The following is an 18662-nucleotide window of genomic DNA, read 5'->3' on the forward strand; positions in this document are numbered from 1 at the left end:
TGAAGGACTGCCTGTACCTATATAAATCTGTCCAGGTCTGCACAAGGGTCCACCATGAAAATCCATCAGTTTAGCAAGTACATGAGATAGGGCTTTTTTTTAGTAGTGAGCCCATCCTTATGGAATTCCCTTTTACAGCAGGGCCATCCCACCCATGAAGCAGGGTGAGGTACCCATACCAGGCAGCAGAGAGGGAGTAGTGGAAAATTGTGCTGCTCCGCCCCCCATCCCCTGCTTCTGGGTACAAGCTTCCCCAGTATACCCTTGCATTATTTTTGCACTGTTTATGAGGTTGCCATTATTGCAGCCCTTCCCTACTGAAACAGCTCTACCTCACTCTTTATCTACATCTCCACTACCAACACACTTGTGAATCTTAATCCTGCACATATGGTAGCAACTAAAGTCTAACCTTCTGAAGGAAAAAGTCTGAAAACAAGACCTACCTTACCACAGGAGTAAACAGACTGTGCAGACGACAGTATAATCTTACACCCTGTTAGAGATGAACAGGTCTAATGTTAAACCTACATTACTCAAAATCAAGTAAAACTAATAAATGCTTGTTCAAAACAAATCAGCTCAATAATATCCATTCAAAATGCTACCTTAAATTGCAGTAATAAAGTGAAAGAGGTAAAGCAGCCATCACATACAAATGTATATGCTCCAAAGTAATATTTTAAAGGCTAGGAATTCCCACCACCCAAAACTAACTATTGATTTGTTGATAAGTCATCAAATGCAGGCATTTTTCATATTTGTCATTTTGGTATGCAATGGCAAGATTATCTTTCGAATGTGCCCTGTTGCCCATCCCCCCACCCCCCCTAGGCACACTTAACCCTACTGAGCCAAGAATGAGAAAAGGCCCTACCTGGGCCCAGTGAACTAGAAAACAGGTTTCTCAGTCTCCCTTTGAGACTTCCTTCTTGTATACATGCAGCTTTATTGTGTGTGATGATGAATGTACTTTTAATGTAGTACTGAATGTATATTTTCAGTCAGATGCATGCATCTGGAGGCTGATTTCTGCTTCTGATTGTATCCACATAAAAAATAATCTTGTCCAGACATTCCCAGCAAATTAAATGAAAAATTAACACTGAAATGATTCAAAATCTTTAAGAATTCCAGTAAATATAGTAGTAGGTTTTCAAATGCTGTAATAAATGAATCTTCTGAAAAAACACATAATTATTCAGAAAGAAATTTATTAAAAGTACATTCAGAAATGGTGCATTTAAAACGGACCAATATGTCTGGAGTGTCAGGGAGATGGGATGTACCATTAAACCTTCACCACTGAGCAGCAACCAAAGTGAGGGCCTACACACTTACTGATAAGCCCAGAAGGAGGGAATTGTGTGGTGCCTAAGGAGTGGCCAACAGCATTCAGCATGGGTATTAGTCTAATGATTTCAGCAGCTCAGATTGAATGTGGTCGCCCATTGCCCAGGTATATGCACTATGCAGTTCCAGCCTGCCTTCTATACAAAATAGCATCCAAAGATATAAAGGCCTATAAAACCAATGCTGCGTGGTATTTTTTCTCATTAAAATTATGTTAACACGACTGTAACTCAGTGGCCACATTCACACATAATGATGCCAGAAACCCTAGCTTACGGAACCACAGTGTGAACTACAGCCTTTTCATGCCCACTTTGATCCTCCCTCCACATAAGCAGATAAACCAGGCAGGGATAGCTTAGTGAGACATCTGAAGCCAGAATTATGGTTCATTGCACCAAACAAACCAGGATCATAAGCCAACTTTAAACTAGGGGTTGTTGTTGGCTTATAAATCCTGGCTTGTTTGGGCCCAACGAACTATAATCCTAGGTTTGGACATCACACTAAGATATCCCTGCCTTCTTGTATCCACTTGCACAAGGGCCAGTGCAAAGCAGGAGTGGGTAGGCTATGTGCACTAGCACACAGTACATTCCCACTGTAGTTTAATAAGATAGGATTCATGGCTTATTATTATGTTTGAATGCAGCCACTATCTCTTTGTATGCCTTCTGGTAACTTCAGCAAATAAATATTATACATTATGCACTGAAAGAAAACTAGCAAACATTCAGACTTAAAAACAGCAGAACACAGATAACTTACTATCTTACTAGATCCCCTAACTTACTAGATCCCCTAAAAAGAATTGAAGCCCTTTCCTATACAAAGCCGTCTCCTATATGAAATTAAAGTGGAGTTGGCTATTACATGACATGACAATTTAGTTCTGTAAAGCCCATATAAAGTTTATTAGATATAGTATATTTTATAAAATTAGTTTTTTGCACATCATGTATGCAAAATTCAATTTGATTCACATTAATAGTTGCTTACAACAGATAGTAGAATTTGATCATAGTGAAGTACAGCTGCCTGGTTTTTAATCAGAATGTTTAATCTGTTACATTTATACTATGACATTAGAAGGCTCATACCTTGGAAATTACATCTTGCATTTCACTTCTTGGATAGTATGTACCATCATCGTAACGGAATCTGTAGAGCATGTGTTCAGGTTTAAATTGATGCTTATCGGTAACTAAAACAAAAGCAAACATAAAGGTAGATGAAAAATTCTATAGCTTTAAGACTTAAAGGAAATTCATGGAACTATGTAAAAGATAACCATGGGAGCTAGGACTATGAACTATCCCATAACAGGTATGTATTAAATGTTTTGCCTTTTTCACTGTTGCAGCTTACCAAGGTTACATTTTAGTGCGCTTTCTACGATGTTCCCCATAGCTCTTCCAATTCAAAATACAGTACTGTATACATGTAATTAAGATTATTTGTCCCAATCAAGGAGTTCCTCTACAGGCCTTCATTATGACCTAATCCTTACCAATAGGAACTTCCCAGTTCAAACTTCCCTGCAAATTATGGTTTGGCAGACCTTCTGGGCCCTTTGTAAGAATTCCCAGTAAGCAAACTACCATTCCCAGGAATCTTTGTGCTGGAAAGTCATGTTGGGGCCTATCGAAAGCCTGAGAAACAGCATTCCCCTTAACAGCCTTCCGCTCTCAGAACTGCTGCTGGGAGGTACGTTTGGAGAAGAGGACAGGGACTTTTATAAGGCGGTTAAGAGTGGGGATGCCTCTGGGATCATCATGTTTCTGATGATATCATTGGGGCCATGACAAGGCCCTGCTCTTGATGAACTTTAAAATGAACTAATCCAAATCAAGCCCAAATTAGCCCATTTTAGCAGAATACATTCTGAATCAAGACAAGCATACCAGCGCTATATATATTGCAGTTGCTTAATCCTATCTTTTCTCTCTGGTAACACTTTGCCCAGTATTAACAAATAAACTTTCTCTCCTTTCTCACAACTTTGCTACTCCTCTACCCCTTCATGCATAGCATACTTTATGTGGTTATCCATCATGTTCATGTTTCACTTCTCTATCCATTTTGGCTCACAGCAGCTACCAGCTGCGCGTGTGTTGTGTGTGTCTGTCTGGTGTAGACCTGTAGCCAAATAAGTGTAGGAAAACAAGTGAACTGGTTTACAGAGGGTTTTCAAACCAGGAAACAGCACAGTAAGAAAGAGTGAACAAAAGGATGAGGTTGGAACAGCAGGAAAAACAATTACATGCAGCATCTGGAGATGTTTAAGAGGGAGTGCTGCAAAAAGGAAGAAACAAGCTGCATGTTGATCACCCTTGGTCTGTGGTCCAGATTGATTTATTCATCTCTAATATTGAAATAATTTAACTAGTATGAATCTCTTTGTTGTAGTGATAGGAAGCTGGCATTTATTATCTTGCATTTCTTAACAGCAGTGTATTAAAAAAACAACAACAGCTGTGCTTACTAATTAATGGCTTGGAGTTATCTAGGATACCAAACAAGACTTCTATGAGAATTTCATATTTTATATATAATACATACATATTATGTAGTCTGTATTTGTATGCGTCTGTGTGTGTATGCATACATCCATTAGATGTGATTATGCCTCATTACAAGTTCAGAAAATAAGCAAACAAACAAAAAATACTACCCACGATCTCCATAATTGTTTTAAGTTACCCCATTATTAGCAAACAATACCTGATGCAGTGTGCAGGTTTAACCCAATAAATAATAATAAATTCCTTAAAATATATAATTAAAGTTGGGTGTAGCAAACCCCCAATATAAAATAGAACTATAATGACTCTCAAACCTGACTCTCTCAAACACACATCCATTCTCCCTTTCTCTGTGCAAAAACAGATGGTTCATTCAACTTTATTTTAAGAATTCTATTCCTGTGGAAAACACAGCTGGTCCACATGCTAATAAAAGTAGTATGTCTGACTCAAAGTTTTGTGTTCTAAAATAATTACACCATTATAAAATTTTCATTAAATTTATGTTGGGTCAATCTAAGATTGAATTCTAAGTACAATTTAAAAGAAGTTGCAGCTTTGACATCAAAATCTTTCTTCTGTCAAAAATTTTATACGGAGCACATAAACACAGTCTGGCATAAGAAAATAGTATACACCTCCAATATTAAAACAATTAAAGAATATAGCCATTATATAAAATCAGATTTTTCTCAGTGCTGTTACTTTAATTAACGCACATCCAAGCATCAACCTTTCTTCTTTTTTACATTAATTGCCTGGTCACAGAATGTAATCTACATAAATATGATGTAATCCAGAAGGCTCGATTTATTTTGGTTTATTGATGAAAAGTTGCATTCACATTTAATGCAATTTATAATTTTTCCATCCTCATTCTTCACTCGACTAAGTTGGGTGTAGCAAACCCCCAATATAAAATAGAACTATAATGACTTTCAAACCTGACTCTCTCTCAAACACATATCCATTCTCCTTTTCTCTTTTTGAAAAAGGCTTTATTTGATGAAAAGTTGCATTCATATCCCCTTCATGGATCACTGCCTTGTTGTGGCGAAGGGGCTTGTGTAACTCATAAGATTAGGCAGTTTAGCAATTATGCAATAACTGAACAATATTTATTATTTGCATTTATATTCCACTTTTCAGGCAAGAACATTGACTCTGAAGTGGCTTATAATCATAAAACAGATAAACCAAAACAACAATTATAATTACGACAATTTAACACCACAAAATAAAGCTAAGCAGCAACATAGAACTAAAATTTCATCATCTAAAAGCAGGCACTTAAAAAGCAATAGTTACCAGTATATGCAATCAGGATTGTGGGAAGCTATCCCATTAAGGTAGGTTTTGACTGAATACAAAAAGTGAGATAGCCAGCCAGGCCTCCCAAAGTAGGAAGTTCCATAGATGATTGTGTCATGATGGAAAAAGTTATCAATCATAGAATCATAGAATAGAATCATAGAATAGTAGGGTTGGAAGGGGCCTACAAGGCCATTGAGTCCAACCCCCTGCTCAATGCAGGAATCTAGGTCAGAGCATCCCTGACAGATGGCTGTCCAGCCTCATCTTGAATGCCTCCCGTGTGGGAGTGCCCACCACCTCCCTAGGGAATTGGTTCCATTGTCGCATTGCTCTAACAGTCAGGAAGTTTTTCCTGATGTTCAGCCGGAATCTGGCTTCCTGTAACTTGAGCCCATTATTCCGTGTCCTACACTCTGGGATGATTGAGAAGAGATCCTGGCCTTCCTCTCTGTGACAACCTTTCAAGTACCCGAACAGCACTATCATATCTCCCCTCAGGCTTCTCTTCTCAAGGCTAAACATGCCCAGTTCTTTCAGTCTCCCCTCATAGGGCTTTGTTTCCAGTCCCCTGATCATCTTTGTTGCCCTCCTGTGAACCCTCCCCAGTTTGTCTGCATCCTTCTTAAAATGTGGTGCCCAGAACTGGACACAGTACTCCAGATGAGGCCTAACCAGTGCTGAGTAGAGGGGAACTAGTACTTCCCGGGATTTGGAAGCTATGCTTCTATTGTTGTCGTTGTTTATTCGGTCAGTCGCTTCCGACTCTTCGTGACTTCATGGACCAGCCCATGCCAGAGCTTCCTGTCGGCCGTCGCCACCCCCAGCTCCCCCAAGGTCAAGTCCATCACCTCCAGAATATCATCCATCCATCTTGCCCTTGGTCGGCCCCTCTTCCTTTTGCCTTCCACTTTCCCTAGCATCAGCATCTTCTCCAGGGTATCCTGTCTTCTCATGATGTGGCCAAAGTACTTCAGTTTTGCCTTTAATATCATTCCCTCAAGTGAGCAGTCTGCCTTGATTTCCTGGAGTATGGGGAATACCATTGCTTTAACTTTGCGGACATTTGTCAGTGTGATGTCTCTGCTCTTCACTATTTTATCAAGATTTGTCATTGCTGTCCTTCCCAAGAAGTAAACGTCTTCTGATTTCCTGGCTGCAGTCAGCATCTGCAGTAATCTTTGCGCCTAGAAAGACAAAGTCTGTCACTGTCTCCACGTTTTCTCCCTCTATTTGCCAGTTATCAATCAAGCTGGTTGCCATAATCTTGGTTTTTTTGAGGTTTAACTGCAACCCAGCTTTTGCACTCTCTTTCACCTTCGTCATCAGGTTCCTCAGCTCCTCCTCGCTTTCAGCCATCAAAGTGGTATCATCTGCATATCTGAGACTGTTAATGTTTCTTCCAGCGATTTTAACTCCAGCCTTGGATTCATGAAGCCCAGCACATCGCATGATGTGGTCTGTGTACAGGTTGAATAGGTAGGGTGAGAGTATACAACCCTGCCGTACTCCTTTCCCAATCTTAAACCAGTCCGTTGTTCCGTGGTCTGTTCTTACCGTTGCTACTTGGTCGTTATACAGATTCCTCAGGATGCAGACAAGATGACTTGGTATCCCCATACCACCAAGAACTTGCCACAATTTGTTATGATCCACACAGTCAAAGGCTTTAGAATAGTCAATAAAACAGAAATACAGTAGATGTTTTTCTGAAATTCCCGGGCTTTCTCCATTATCCAGCGTATATTGGCAATTTGGTCTCTAGTTTCTCTGCCTTTTCTAAACCCAGCTTGTACATCTGGCAATTCTCGTTCCATGAATTGCTGGAGTTTACCTTGCAAGATCTTGAGCATTACCTTACTGGCATGTGAAATAAGTGCCACTGTTCGATAGTTTGAACATTCTTTGATGCTTCCATTTTTTGGTATGGGGATATAAGTTGATCTTTTCCAATCTGTTGGCCACTCTTGTGTTTTCCAAATTTGTTGGCATATGGCATGCATCACCTTGACAGCATCATCTTGCAAGATTTGAACCAGTTCAGTTGGGATACCGTCGTCTCCTGCCGCCTTGTTATTAGCAATGCTTCTTAAGGCCCATTCAACCTCATGCTTCAGGATGTCTGGCTCTAGGTCACTGACCACACCGTCAAATCTATCCCCGATATTATTATCCTTCCTATACAGATCTTCCATATATTCTTGCCACCTTTTCTTGATCTCTTCTGCTTCTGTTAGGTCCTTGCCATCTTTGTTTTTGATCATACCCATTTTTGCGTGGAATTTACCTCTGATGTTTCTAATTTTCTGGAAGAGGTCTCTTGTCCTTCCTATTCTATTATCTTCTTCCACTTCCAGATATTGCTTGTTTAAAAATAATTCCTGATCTCTGGAATTTTGCATTTAATTGGGCATATCTCCCCCTTTCACTGTTGCCTTTTGCTTTCCTTCTTTCTTGGGCTGCTTCCAGTGTCTCAGCAGACAGCCATCTTGCCTTCTTGGTTTTCTTTTTCTCTGGGACTTTTTTGTTGCTGCCTCCTGAACAATGTTGCGAACTTCTGTCCATAGTTCTTCCGGGATCCTATCTACTAAATCTAGTCCCTTAAATCTATTCTTCACCTCCACTGCATATTCATTAGGAATATTAGTGAGCTCATATCTAACTGATCTGTGGGTCTTCCCTATTCTCTTTAGTCTGATTATAAATTGTGCAATAAGAAGTTCGTGATCAGCTCCATCTTTGTTTTTGATCATACCCATTTTTGCGTGGAATTTACCTCCGATGTTTCTAATTTTCTGGAAGAGGTCTCTTGTGACTACAATCAGCTCCAGGTCTTGTTTTTACCAACTACATAGATGTCCGCCACCTTTGGCTACAAAGGATGTAGTCAATCTGATTTCGGTGTCGATCGTCTGGTGAAGTCCATGTATAAAGTCGTCTCTTAGGTTGTTGGAAAAGAGTGTTTGTTATGCACAGTGAGTTGTCTTGGCAAAATTCTATCAGCCTATGTCCTGCTTCATTTTGTTCTCCCAGACCACGCTTGCCTGTAATTCCAGGTGACTACCCACCTTAGCATTCCAGTCTCCTGTAATGAAAATAACATCTTTGCTTGGCGTACTATCCAGTAGGTGCTGCTGGATAGTAGATCCTCATAGAACTGATCTACTTCTGCTTCTTCAGCATCTGTGGTTGGGGCGTGTATTTAGATCACTGTGATGTTAAATGGCTTACCCTGAATTCGAATTGAGATCATTCTGTCATTTTTTGGATTGTATCCAAGCACTGCTTTAGCCACTTTATTATTAATTATGAAGGCTACTCCATTTCTTCTGTGGTCCTCTTGTCCACAGTAGTAGATCTGGTGGTCATTTGATGTGAAGTGGCCCATTCCAGTCCATTTCAGTTCACTGACACCCAAAATGTCTATATTTAATCTTGACATCTCCCCAATAACCACATCCAATTTGCCCTGTCTTATAGATCTTACATTCCAGGTTCCTATACTGTGTTGATCTTTAGAACATCGGATTCATCGTTCACCACCAGCACCATCGGCTGCTAGCTGTCCTTTCGGCTTTGAGCTAGCTGCGTCATCACATCTGGGGCTAGATGAACTTATCCTCTGTTCCTCCCCAGTAGCATTTTGACCATCTTCCGACCTGGAAGTCCCATCTTCCAATGGTATACCGACCTATCTCTGGTTGTACTGATCCATTTAGTTTTCATGGCAAGAATACTGGGGTGGGTTGCCGTTTCCTTCCCCAGGGATCGTATTTAGTCTGACTTCTCTGCCATGACCTTCCCATCTTGGGTGTCCCTTCACGGTTTAGCTCATGACGTCATTGAGGTGCTCAAGCTCCAGCACCACGATAAGGTAACGATCTCCTTTGTTGGAGATGCTTTTATTAATGCAGCCCAAAATAGCATTTGCCTTTTTTGCAGCCACATCACATTGTTGGCTCATATTCAGCTTGTGATCGACAACAATTACAAGATCCTTTTCGCTTGTAGTGTGTTTGAGCCACATATCCCCCATCTTGTAACTGTGCATTTGGTTTCGTTTTCCTAGGTGCAGTACTTGGCATTTATCCCTATTAAATGTCATTCTGTTGTTTTCTACCCTGCGCTCCAGTCTATCAAGATCACTTTGAATTTTGTTTCTGTCTTCCAAGGTATTAGCTATCCCACCCAATTTTGTGTCATCTGCAAATTTGATCAGCATTCCCCGTACCTCCTCCTCTAAGTCATTCATAAAAATGTGGAAGAGCACTGGGCCCTGGACTGAGCCCTGCAGTACCCTGCTCGTTACCTTTCCCCAGTTTGAGAAAGCTTTGCTGAAGTTGAGGTATATTATGTCCACAGCATTCCCACAGTCCACAAGGGAGGTGACTTGATCAAAAAATGAGATCAGATTCGTCTGGTAGGATTTGTTCTTGACAAATCCATGTTGGCTTCGCGTAATCACTGCATTGTTTTCAAGGTGCTTACAGATGGATTGCTTTATTATCTGCTCCAGAATTTTCCCAGGGATTGATGTCAGAATGACTGGTCTGTAGTTCCCAGGTTCCTCCTTTTTACCCTTTTTGAAGATAGGGGCAACATTAGCCCTCCTCCAGTCATCTGGCACTTCCCCCGTCCTCCATGATTTCTCAAAGAGAATAGACAGAGGTTCTGATAGTTCTTCTGCCAGTTCCTTTATTACTCTCGGATGCAGTTCATCTGGCCCTGGAGATTTGAACTCATTCAAAGCAATTAGGTGTTCCTTGACCATATGCCTATTGATCTCAAGTTGCAATCCTGCTCCTTCAGCCTTTGCCAGGGGTGTCATAGACCCTCTTTTGGGAGAAGACTGAGCCAAAGTAGGAATTGAGCACCTCTGCCTGTTCTTTGTCATCTGTTATCATTTTGCCATCCTTATTTAATAGCTGAACCACCATTTCTTTCATCTGTCTTTTACTATGCACGTAGCTGAAGAAAGCCTTTTTGTTGTTTTTATCATCCCTCGCTAACCTCAGCTCGTTCTCAGCTTTAGCCTTCCTGATGCCATCCCTGCAATTCTGTGCTACCTGCCTGCACTCTTCCTTTGTTGCCTGGCCTTCCTTCCACTTCCTATATGTGTGCTTTTTGTCTTCAGGTCATCTCTAAGTTTTTTGTGAAGCCATATTGGCTTCTTCTGTTGTCTTCCGCCTTTTTTTCTTGTTGGAATTGTTTGTAATTGTGCTTTTACAATTTCCTTTTTAAAAAACTCCCACCCATCTTGGACTCCTTTTCTCATTAGAGTCACTTGCCATGGGACCTTACTTATCATAGTTCTGAGGTGATTAAATTGGCTTTCCTAAAATCCAGGGTACATGTTTGACTACCCTTGGCTTTTGCTTCCCTTAGAACCAAGAACTCAAGTATAACATGTTCGCTTTCCCCCAGAGTTCCTGTAACTGCTACTTGATCCACTAAGTCATCCCTGTTGGTTAGGATCAAGTCAAGGATAGCCAATCCTCTAGTTCCTTCCTCTACTTTCTGTAGGAGGAAGTTATCTGCCACACAAGTCAGGAATTTCCTGGAGGGGCCATGTTTTGCAGAATTTGTCTCCCAACAAATATCAGGGAAATTGAAGTCCCCCATTACTACTACATCATGCTTCCTTAAAACATTGGCTATTTGCTTGTCAAAAGTTTCATCCTCGTCTTCTCCTTGATTGGGTGGCTGATAGTAGATTCTGACCACCAGGTTCCTTTTATTCTTTGCTCCATTTATTTTGATCCAGATGCTCTCAATGGGGCTACCAAGCTCATCCTCCTGTATTTCTGTGAAGAGATATGTATTTTTCACATACAGTGCAACCCCACCTCCCTTTCTGTTCCTCCTGTTCTTTTTGAACAAGTTATATCCTTCAATTGCTGTATTCCAGTCATGAGAGTCATCCCAACAAGTCTCAGTTACTTAGTTATACCTATCAAGTCATAATTTCCCTCCTGTATTAAGAGTTCAAGTTCGTGCTGTTTGTTTCCCATACTCTGGGCATTAGTATATAGACACTGAAGACCATGTGCTTCATAGTCTGGCTTTCTTCCTACATGTGTCTGAAGACTATTACTGGACACTATTAGAGCTGTTCTCTCCGTTGCAGTGCATGAGCCTACGTCCATTGTTACCTCCAACTTTACATCTCCCTTCCCCGAAGGATTCAGTTTAAAGCCCTCCTGATGAAGTTCTTCATGCTGTGGCCAAACACATTCTTCCCAGCCTTTGTGAGGTGCAACCCATCCCTTACCAACAGCCCATCTTCCAGGAAGTATAGCCCATGGTCCCAGAATCCAAATCTCTCGCACCAGCACCACCTTCATAGCCAGTCATTCACCCAGAGTATTTTTCTTTCCCTTTCTATTGCTCTTCTAACTATTGGAAGGATGGATGAGAAAACTATCTGGGCCCCAAAGTTATTGAGTTTCTTTCCCAAAGCTTCGAAGTCTGACGTTATTTCTTTGTAGCTCCGCTTGGCAGTATCATTTGTTCCCACATGGATGAGAAGAAAGGGATACCTGTCAGTGGGCTTTATTAGTGCAGGCAACCTTTCAGTCATGTCTCTAATCTGTCCTCCTGGGAGACAACATACCTAGTGAGTCCACGGGTCTTCGCAACATACTTGGGTCTCGATCGCATGCAGCAAGGAGTCTCCCACTACTACTACTCTTCTCTTCTTCTTGTTGTAGGCCTGGGTTTCGTCACCTCTGCTTGACTGACCTTCAGCCTCTTGCTCACTCTCATGCAGGTTCAAGGAACTACCTGCTACACCTCATATGGCAAGAGTGTTCGCAGTGGGTATCTCTGGCCAAGCTTAAAGTACAGGAGGGAGCTTATGGGAATAGGCACTAATTCAGATAGTCAGGACTGAGACTACTTAGGGTAGGGTAGGAATGACAGGCAGGAAAGTGAACAAATAAGCTCAGATATGGGCAATCACTTCTCACCTCAACTGTTAGGGGTTTAAAGTCCAAAACCACCACTCGGAATTATGCCCAGAAATTTACTTGTAACCTGTGCAACTCTTTGAGAATAGGTGCTATGTGTTCTTTTCTATAGGCTTTAGTCAGTAAGCTCACCACAGCATTCTGGAGCAAGCATAATTTCTGAGCACTTGTCAAAGGCACCTCCCTGTCAAGGATATTACCATAGTCCAACCTAGAGATTACTAAGGAGTCTATCATGATAGCAAAATCTCCGTTGTCCAGGAGAGGGTGGAGGTGGCACCCCAGGTATAGCTGGAAAACATTATGCTTGGCCATAGATACCACCTGAAAAGCAAACATCAAAGCTGGATCCAAGTGGACCTGGTCCTACAGAAGGAGCAAGACCCCATCACCAACTTCCTGTCAGGGTGGAAACTGAGCCAATAGAGCACCAGAGCAGTTCTGATTCTGAGGAGGAACAGCAATCTGTGGGAGAGGAGCTCGCTCATCTGTCACAAGCACAGCAGCTGGCAGAGATTCCTCCTGCCAGCATTCCTGGGATAGATAGTGACCCTGGCAGTGAGAGAGTGCTGGAGGGGGGCTTGCTGGAAGCTTGGCGCAGATGCAGGGAGCGATGACAGATGGAGGACGCGGAAAGGAGGCGTAGTGCTCGTTTGGTGTGCAAACAACGGTCGCGTCCCAAGGACCCAAGGGAAAGAGGGAGGATCTCTCCCTAGCCCATAAGTTCAGGGTCTTCCCGTGATTCTCCTTCAAACAGGGACCAACTGCCTTACCTGGAGCTTAGGCTACTCAGCTATCTTTCCCCAGTGCTGTTCCTTGCTTTGGCGCTAGCAACTAGTATTCTGAAAGAGTCATAAAGTAATCAAGGAATAAAGCCTTGGAAAGAATTCCTCGTCATCTGTGTTCTGAGTTGGCTATTGGTGGGGACTGCAAGAGGCAGCTAGGGCGCTCCTGACACACACCTCCCATTTCCTGATCCTTTGTATCAGCAGACTCACTCATTATCCACTCAGCCTTATCTTCATTGTAATTCAGTTTATTAGCCCTCATCTAATCTATCTATCTATCTATCTATCTATCTATCTATTTCATTCTATACTGCCCAATAGCCGAAGCTCTCTGGGCAGTTCACAAAAATTAAAACCATAGAGTGCAACATAAAACATTATAAAATATAAAAGCTTAAAACCACAATATAACAATGCAACCAATATTACTGATTCCAGGTACTGGTTCAGAGAATTCATCACATCACTAGGATTTGAAGTAAAGTAAAACTATAACTTGATGTTATCAGCATATTTGATGACACTGAACTCCAGAATATCTCCCAGCTGCTTCATGTACGTCATTATGCAACAAGGGGGACAAGATAGAATCTTATAGCACCACAAAAGCTTCCAGCAATCTACCTGGTCAGTTGATCCAGAAGGACAGCATGTCCAATGGTATTGAATGCCACTAAGAAGTACCATAAGTCAACAAGATCACATTCCTCTGGCAAAGACCAAGGCTATTTCATTCTAAACCCCAGGATGAAACCAGATTGAAATAGGTCTAAGTACTTGCTTTCTTCTAAGAGATCCTAGAGTTGATCTGTCACCATGAGCTCTGTAACCTTGCCTAAGTATGGCAGATTTAAGACTGACCAATAATTCTCCTAGGATCCAGGGTAGGTTTTTTTAAAGAAATTCTATTATGGGCCAGGAACTACTCCCTCGATTAAACAGGCAATATCTTTAGCCTAGATGGAATCCGCTTGTACCTCTGAATAAGCTGAAAGCTAGTCATGTAGGACAGAGGTCTAGAACACACATGGTATACCACATTGCTCCAATGACTCTATCAGCAGCCTTGGGCTAGAACAATTGGAAGTCATACAGACAGGTATAATAACAGAACTGCAGACACACCTGCAGACAAACACTGAACTAAAAAAGTTAAATATTTGAAAATTATTGGGGCGAGGGGGGTGCACACACATATTTACCATGGTGGATAATGCCATTCTCTAGCAAAGCCTGACCAAGATGAACACCTTCTTCGGGTCTGTGAATCTCTCCAGTTTCCAGCAACCAGGATACAAACTCACTAGTTATAAAAAGTAATTAAAACAAGAATTACTTTATCATGTTTTAAAAATCAAGTTATAGGAACTTGTGGCACCAATTGAAGCAAAATTGCTGTGGAAACAAAAGAACGTGGTTTGGTTTTTGGCAGTGCAAACCTATACATGTCTACGCAGAAGCCCTGTTGCGTTCAGTAGAACTTACCCTCAGGTAAGTGTGTATAGGATAACAGCATAAATTTGCTGTTTGAAAGTGCATGCTACCTGTACAAAGATCTAAATCCTCTGTTTCCTTTATCAAGAAACCATGAGACAGGTGCAGACAGGTTAGAGGAATCTGGCATAATAAACCTTATAATGACAAATAAAAGAATGACAAATAAAAGCTTCCAGTGTGGTAAAATCCAAAGCACAAATATATACCTTCCAAGGAAGCATTTTGGGAAAGTGGTTAATTTCCTCTTCCGGTCTTTGATCAAGTTTCCTTGTCTGCACATCATTTTGTAAAGCTTCTCTCCTTGTTCAGAGATCATCACCCAAGTATCTTGTTCCACACCTAGTTTTAGCCCTGGGAAATAAACCAAAATTCAGTCATTTTGAACTGTTTCTAAGTATTGACCTTTATAATTTCAACTGAACATTTTTTTTCATATTTCAAGCTTCGACACTTTAGATGAAAGATAAGGGGCATATTTAAAGGTCTTTTAACAAAAACACAATGGTAACATTATTGAGAAGAAGCAGTTAATTATTTCCAATAAAAGAATGTATGCATCATTTTCCTATAGACTAAAAATATAAACAAGAAATACTAAAAAGTCCCATGTTCAATTCCTTGTATCTTCAGTTATAAGGATCTTGGGTAGCAAGTCTGGAAAGATCCCTGCCAAATCCAAAGTGACTACAGAGTCTTTTCAGACATTACCATTCAACAGGGATCTCACCTCAAAAGTGAGATTTCAAAAGTCTGAATGGGCTGAGTTTCAGTCTACCTGTGGAGTTGCCAGGGAAACCGGACACAGCTGCAGTACCAGGTTGACAAAATTAGATAATAAGGACAGGGCCTAAGAGTAAGCAGTACAATTCACACAAAAGCTGATATTTGTTTCTGTTTGTACAGGAGTTGCTTCTGTCCATTAGAGCCTAACTACCATATTTCCTGAGAGGCCTAACTGAAGACAGACAAAAGTAAATCTACCCAGCCACAAAACTATGCCTCTACTATTACTCTTTGCCCCTGAGGCCTAAGGCACACACAGTTAATGTTCCACAGTTGGATCAGACTGCAGGAAGTAACAACCTTTGGAAAAGAGTGCTTTGGTAAGTCACCTTGAACCTGCAGGCTAAACTCTTCTTGATTAAATTTCTCTGTATTTATAAACTCCTTTGCATTATGAATTCTAATTATAAAGTTACGCCCCATCAAATGTGAGGCTACTCAGTGGCAGCGATGGGTGAACGTTCCTCAGCTCAATTCAGAATACAGCTCAGCTAATATGAGCTATTTTCTAGAACCCAGTTCCAAACTTTGGAAACTCTGTTGCATGCCCAGTGACATCATTAGGTGTGGAAAGGGCCCAAACGCCTCCACCAAGCCCCCCATCAATGAGCCTTGCTCTACTACTCTTCCCTTCATCCAAAACATATCTGTTGGTGGTAGCACCAGCGGCATGAACAAGCAGACTTCCATACCTTCCTGGTGCTTAGAATACTGAAAAGGCAGCATTTCAGGCTAAGGACTATGGGACATATAGACCTAGTTACATGACATGACAGACCACCATGGCTTAATTTACCCCTAGGGGCTGTTGCATTGTGCTGGGCTCCTGCAGGCACCATTTCTGCATGGCACCTATGGTCACCCAACCTGTCGTGGCTTATCATGTCATGCAAACCCAGGCAGCATAGGTCGAGAGTTAGAAAACCTCAAATAACTCTAAAACAAGCCATGGGTTATTTGAGGGTTGTCCAGCCCTCAAACAACCCCTACTACCTGGGGTTTGCATGACACAACAAACCAAGGCAAACCAGACACCTCACATAACACCACAGCCCCCATGGTGGGTTGTCGTGCCATGCGAACCAGGGCATTGTGTTGGATCCAGACTGAGCAATAGTTAAAGTAAACCCATTTAAATAAATGGGACTTAACATAGTAAAGACTAAGTAACTCCCACTGATTTTGATGTGTCTGCTCTAAGTATGATTAAGTCTGAATCCAACCCATAGTTTCCTAGGGAACCAGAGGTGTTTGTTTGTTTACAATTACCCAATAATTAAATTTATACATTAACCAATAATGAAAAGTTCTCTGGGTGCATGGAAACTACATATCCCAGGAATTTTTGCACTGGGGTGCTACAGAGTATGCTCACAACAGTGCAAGGAAACGTTGGACATGTAGTTTCCATGTTTCTACTGACTACTGAGGCACCTTGGAATATGTTCTTGGACTATGCGCATGCCAGATGCTTGGTTCATACTCTGAGTAGGAGAAGAATTTTGTGAGGAAATAACACTTGATTCTTAATGCTGCTGAGCATTATGAACAGAAGAAATCCATACTTTGACTCTGGTAAATACAACATTTGGTAACATTACAATATGGGACAATGCCCACAATGCTTAAAAATCTAAGGGATAAGTGAGGGAGTGAACAGTCTTCTCCTAATCTCCTCCCAGTCTTTTTTTTTCAAGTAGATAAAAACTTTGGCTGTATTTGCAAGAGCATAAGCTCTCCATTTCAGAAAGTCAGCTCAATTTCTTTTTCAGTTATAATTGTGCAAATCTTTTAAATTAGTCTGTATCCATGGAAGTGAGCATAAATTTGGTCAATGCCATCTTATAAAGTAAACAAAAGAATTTAAAGCTTCCTTTTATTCATGGTGAATGGGATGCTGTTTATGGCTACTTTTAGCAAAGGTGTTTGAAATCTGTAAACTCCTTTGTTCTTGAATCATCTGTTTTCTACTTGTAATTAAGTCAATGCATTGTGCTTTTTAAAACAGGTGTTTACACAGATGTTTTTGACATGAGAGGAGATAGAAATATATAGATTGTCAAAATAAAATTGCTTGAGAAATGTTTAAAAAGTTTCTAATTTGATAACTGATGTGACAGATCATTTTACTCTTATTCCTACTTTGTTTACCTCAAAGCTCTGGCTGTACTTTTCCACTAGGGGCCTTTCTACCCAATGGGTTTCTTGTGCATCAAAAATACTCCACTTACACAAACCTAATGGGGGATCCAAAACACATTTCCTCAACCTGGGCCCAAGCGTCACTTGTAAAATGGGGCCTGTTACACACACATACTACAATCCTATCCTACATCTACCGTCTCATGAGTCATGAAAGAAAAGATTTGATTTTAATTCTGAAGTTACGTTTTCCACCTTTCTGAAATTATGCCAAAGTAGGAGGCTAAGCAGCTCAGGCTAAAGAAAGCAAAGGACAAGAGGCACACAACCAATCTTCTTGTAGGTGCAACATTGCCTAGAAAAAAATTATAATGTGAAAATTCCACAAGTTCTACCTTTCCTTCTTTCCCTTTCTTTTAGAATAGCTTCCAGCCATTCTTGCTTTTCTTCAGGTGTCTTGGCCATACACACAAACCATTTGTTCTTTGCTGTGTTATGTATCTTCCAACCATTGAGAACAATGTGGCCACTGCTGTGATAGTCAGCTGGAAAAGGATAACAGAAAGGAAATATTTAGAGATGTGCATGAATGTTTGGTCCAGACAAAATAATTTCTGATTCTGCCCTAAGATAAAAAGAAGAATTATAAGCAATGAAAAAATATACTCTGGTTTTACTTAAAAAAAACAACAACACATCACTTCACAGATAATAAATGCTAGCATACTTATATGAGCTTTCTTCCAGATTATGAGGAGGCTTTTAACTGGCTTCCTTCATGTATATCAGAACTCATTTGAGAAACAGCTGGGAAGCTTTTCAGTCTTATCACTGGTTTCATTTCTGACTTTGGTGGCCCAGAATTATGAATGTACTTCAGCATCTCAAGCACCAACAGTCAAATTTGTGCTTTGAGGTTGGACTCGATGGTCTTATAGGCCCCTTTCAACCCTACAATTCTATGAAATCACAGAGTTGGAGGAGACCAAAAGGCTATCTAAACCAATCTATTAATCTCAGACAGGATCATCCATCCACCAAGAGATAACACCATCAAAACCAAAGTGTGCCCCAAGCAAAGAACCAGTGCTTACAGAACAATGGTAGCTTCCATTACAGCAGGTAAAGCAGTCTTGTACTTTGAAAAAAAAGATGCAGCTCTGCTATACTTGCCTTTTTAAAAAATCCTTAGAGTTTTGGGCTCTGACGCAGATAAATGCCCCCCTGGATGCTAAATGAGTGGCTGTTGCTAGCCCTGAACTAGCACTAACAAGTTTTGCCACCACCGGGGTCCT

At 41.0% G+C, this 18662-nt stretch overlaps 1 protein-coding gene and 1 long non-coding RNA gene across 2 annotated transcripts in view; one reads left to right on the forward strand and one right to left on the reverse strand.

The window, feature by feature from the left end:
* PREX2 (phosphatidylinositol-3,4,5-trisphosphate dependent Rac exchange factor 2) overlaps nt 1–18662 on the reverse strand; it is a 218198-nt gene that overhangs the window by 132590 nt on the left and 66946 nt on the right. The window contains exons 9-13 of the mRNA XM_084848048.1: nt 17763–17912; nt 14649–14793; nt 14148–14248; nt 2454–2557; nt 447–496 (exon numbers count right to left, since the gene is read on the reverse strand). Coding sequence (XP_084704174.1) covers nt 447–496; nt 2454–2557; nt 14148–14248; nt 14649–14793; nt 17763–17912 — 550 coding nt within the window. The remainder of the gene's footprint in view (nt 1–446; nt 497–2453; nt 2558–14147; nt 14249–14648; nt 14794–17762; nt 17913–18662) is intronic.
* Nucleotides 1–18662, forward strand: part of LOC146346880 (uncharacterized) — a 29825-nt gene that overhangs the window by 6442 nt on the left and 4721 nt on the right. Inside the window, exon 3 of the long non-coding RNA XR_014789836.1 lies at nt 15346–15545. This is a non-coding gene — a long non-coding RNA (uncharacterized LOC146346880). The remainder of the gene's footprint in view (nt 1–15345; nt 15546–18662) is intronic.

Source organism: Heloderma suspectum, chromosome 4 (genome assembly GCF_057233095.1).
Source record: "Heloderma suspectum isolate Gila_16-S chromosome 4, 16-S_ref, whole genome shotgun sequence".
NCBI classification, from domain to species: Eukaryota; Metazoa; Chordata; class Lepidosauria; order Squamata; family Helodermatidae; genus Heloderma; species Heloderma suspectum.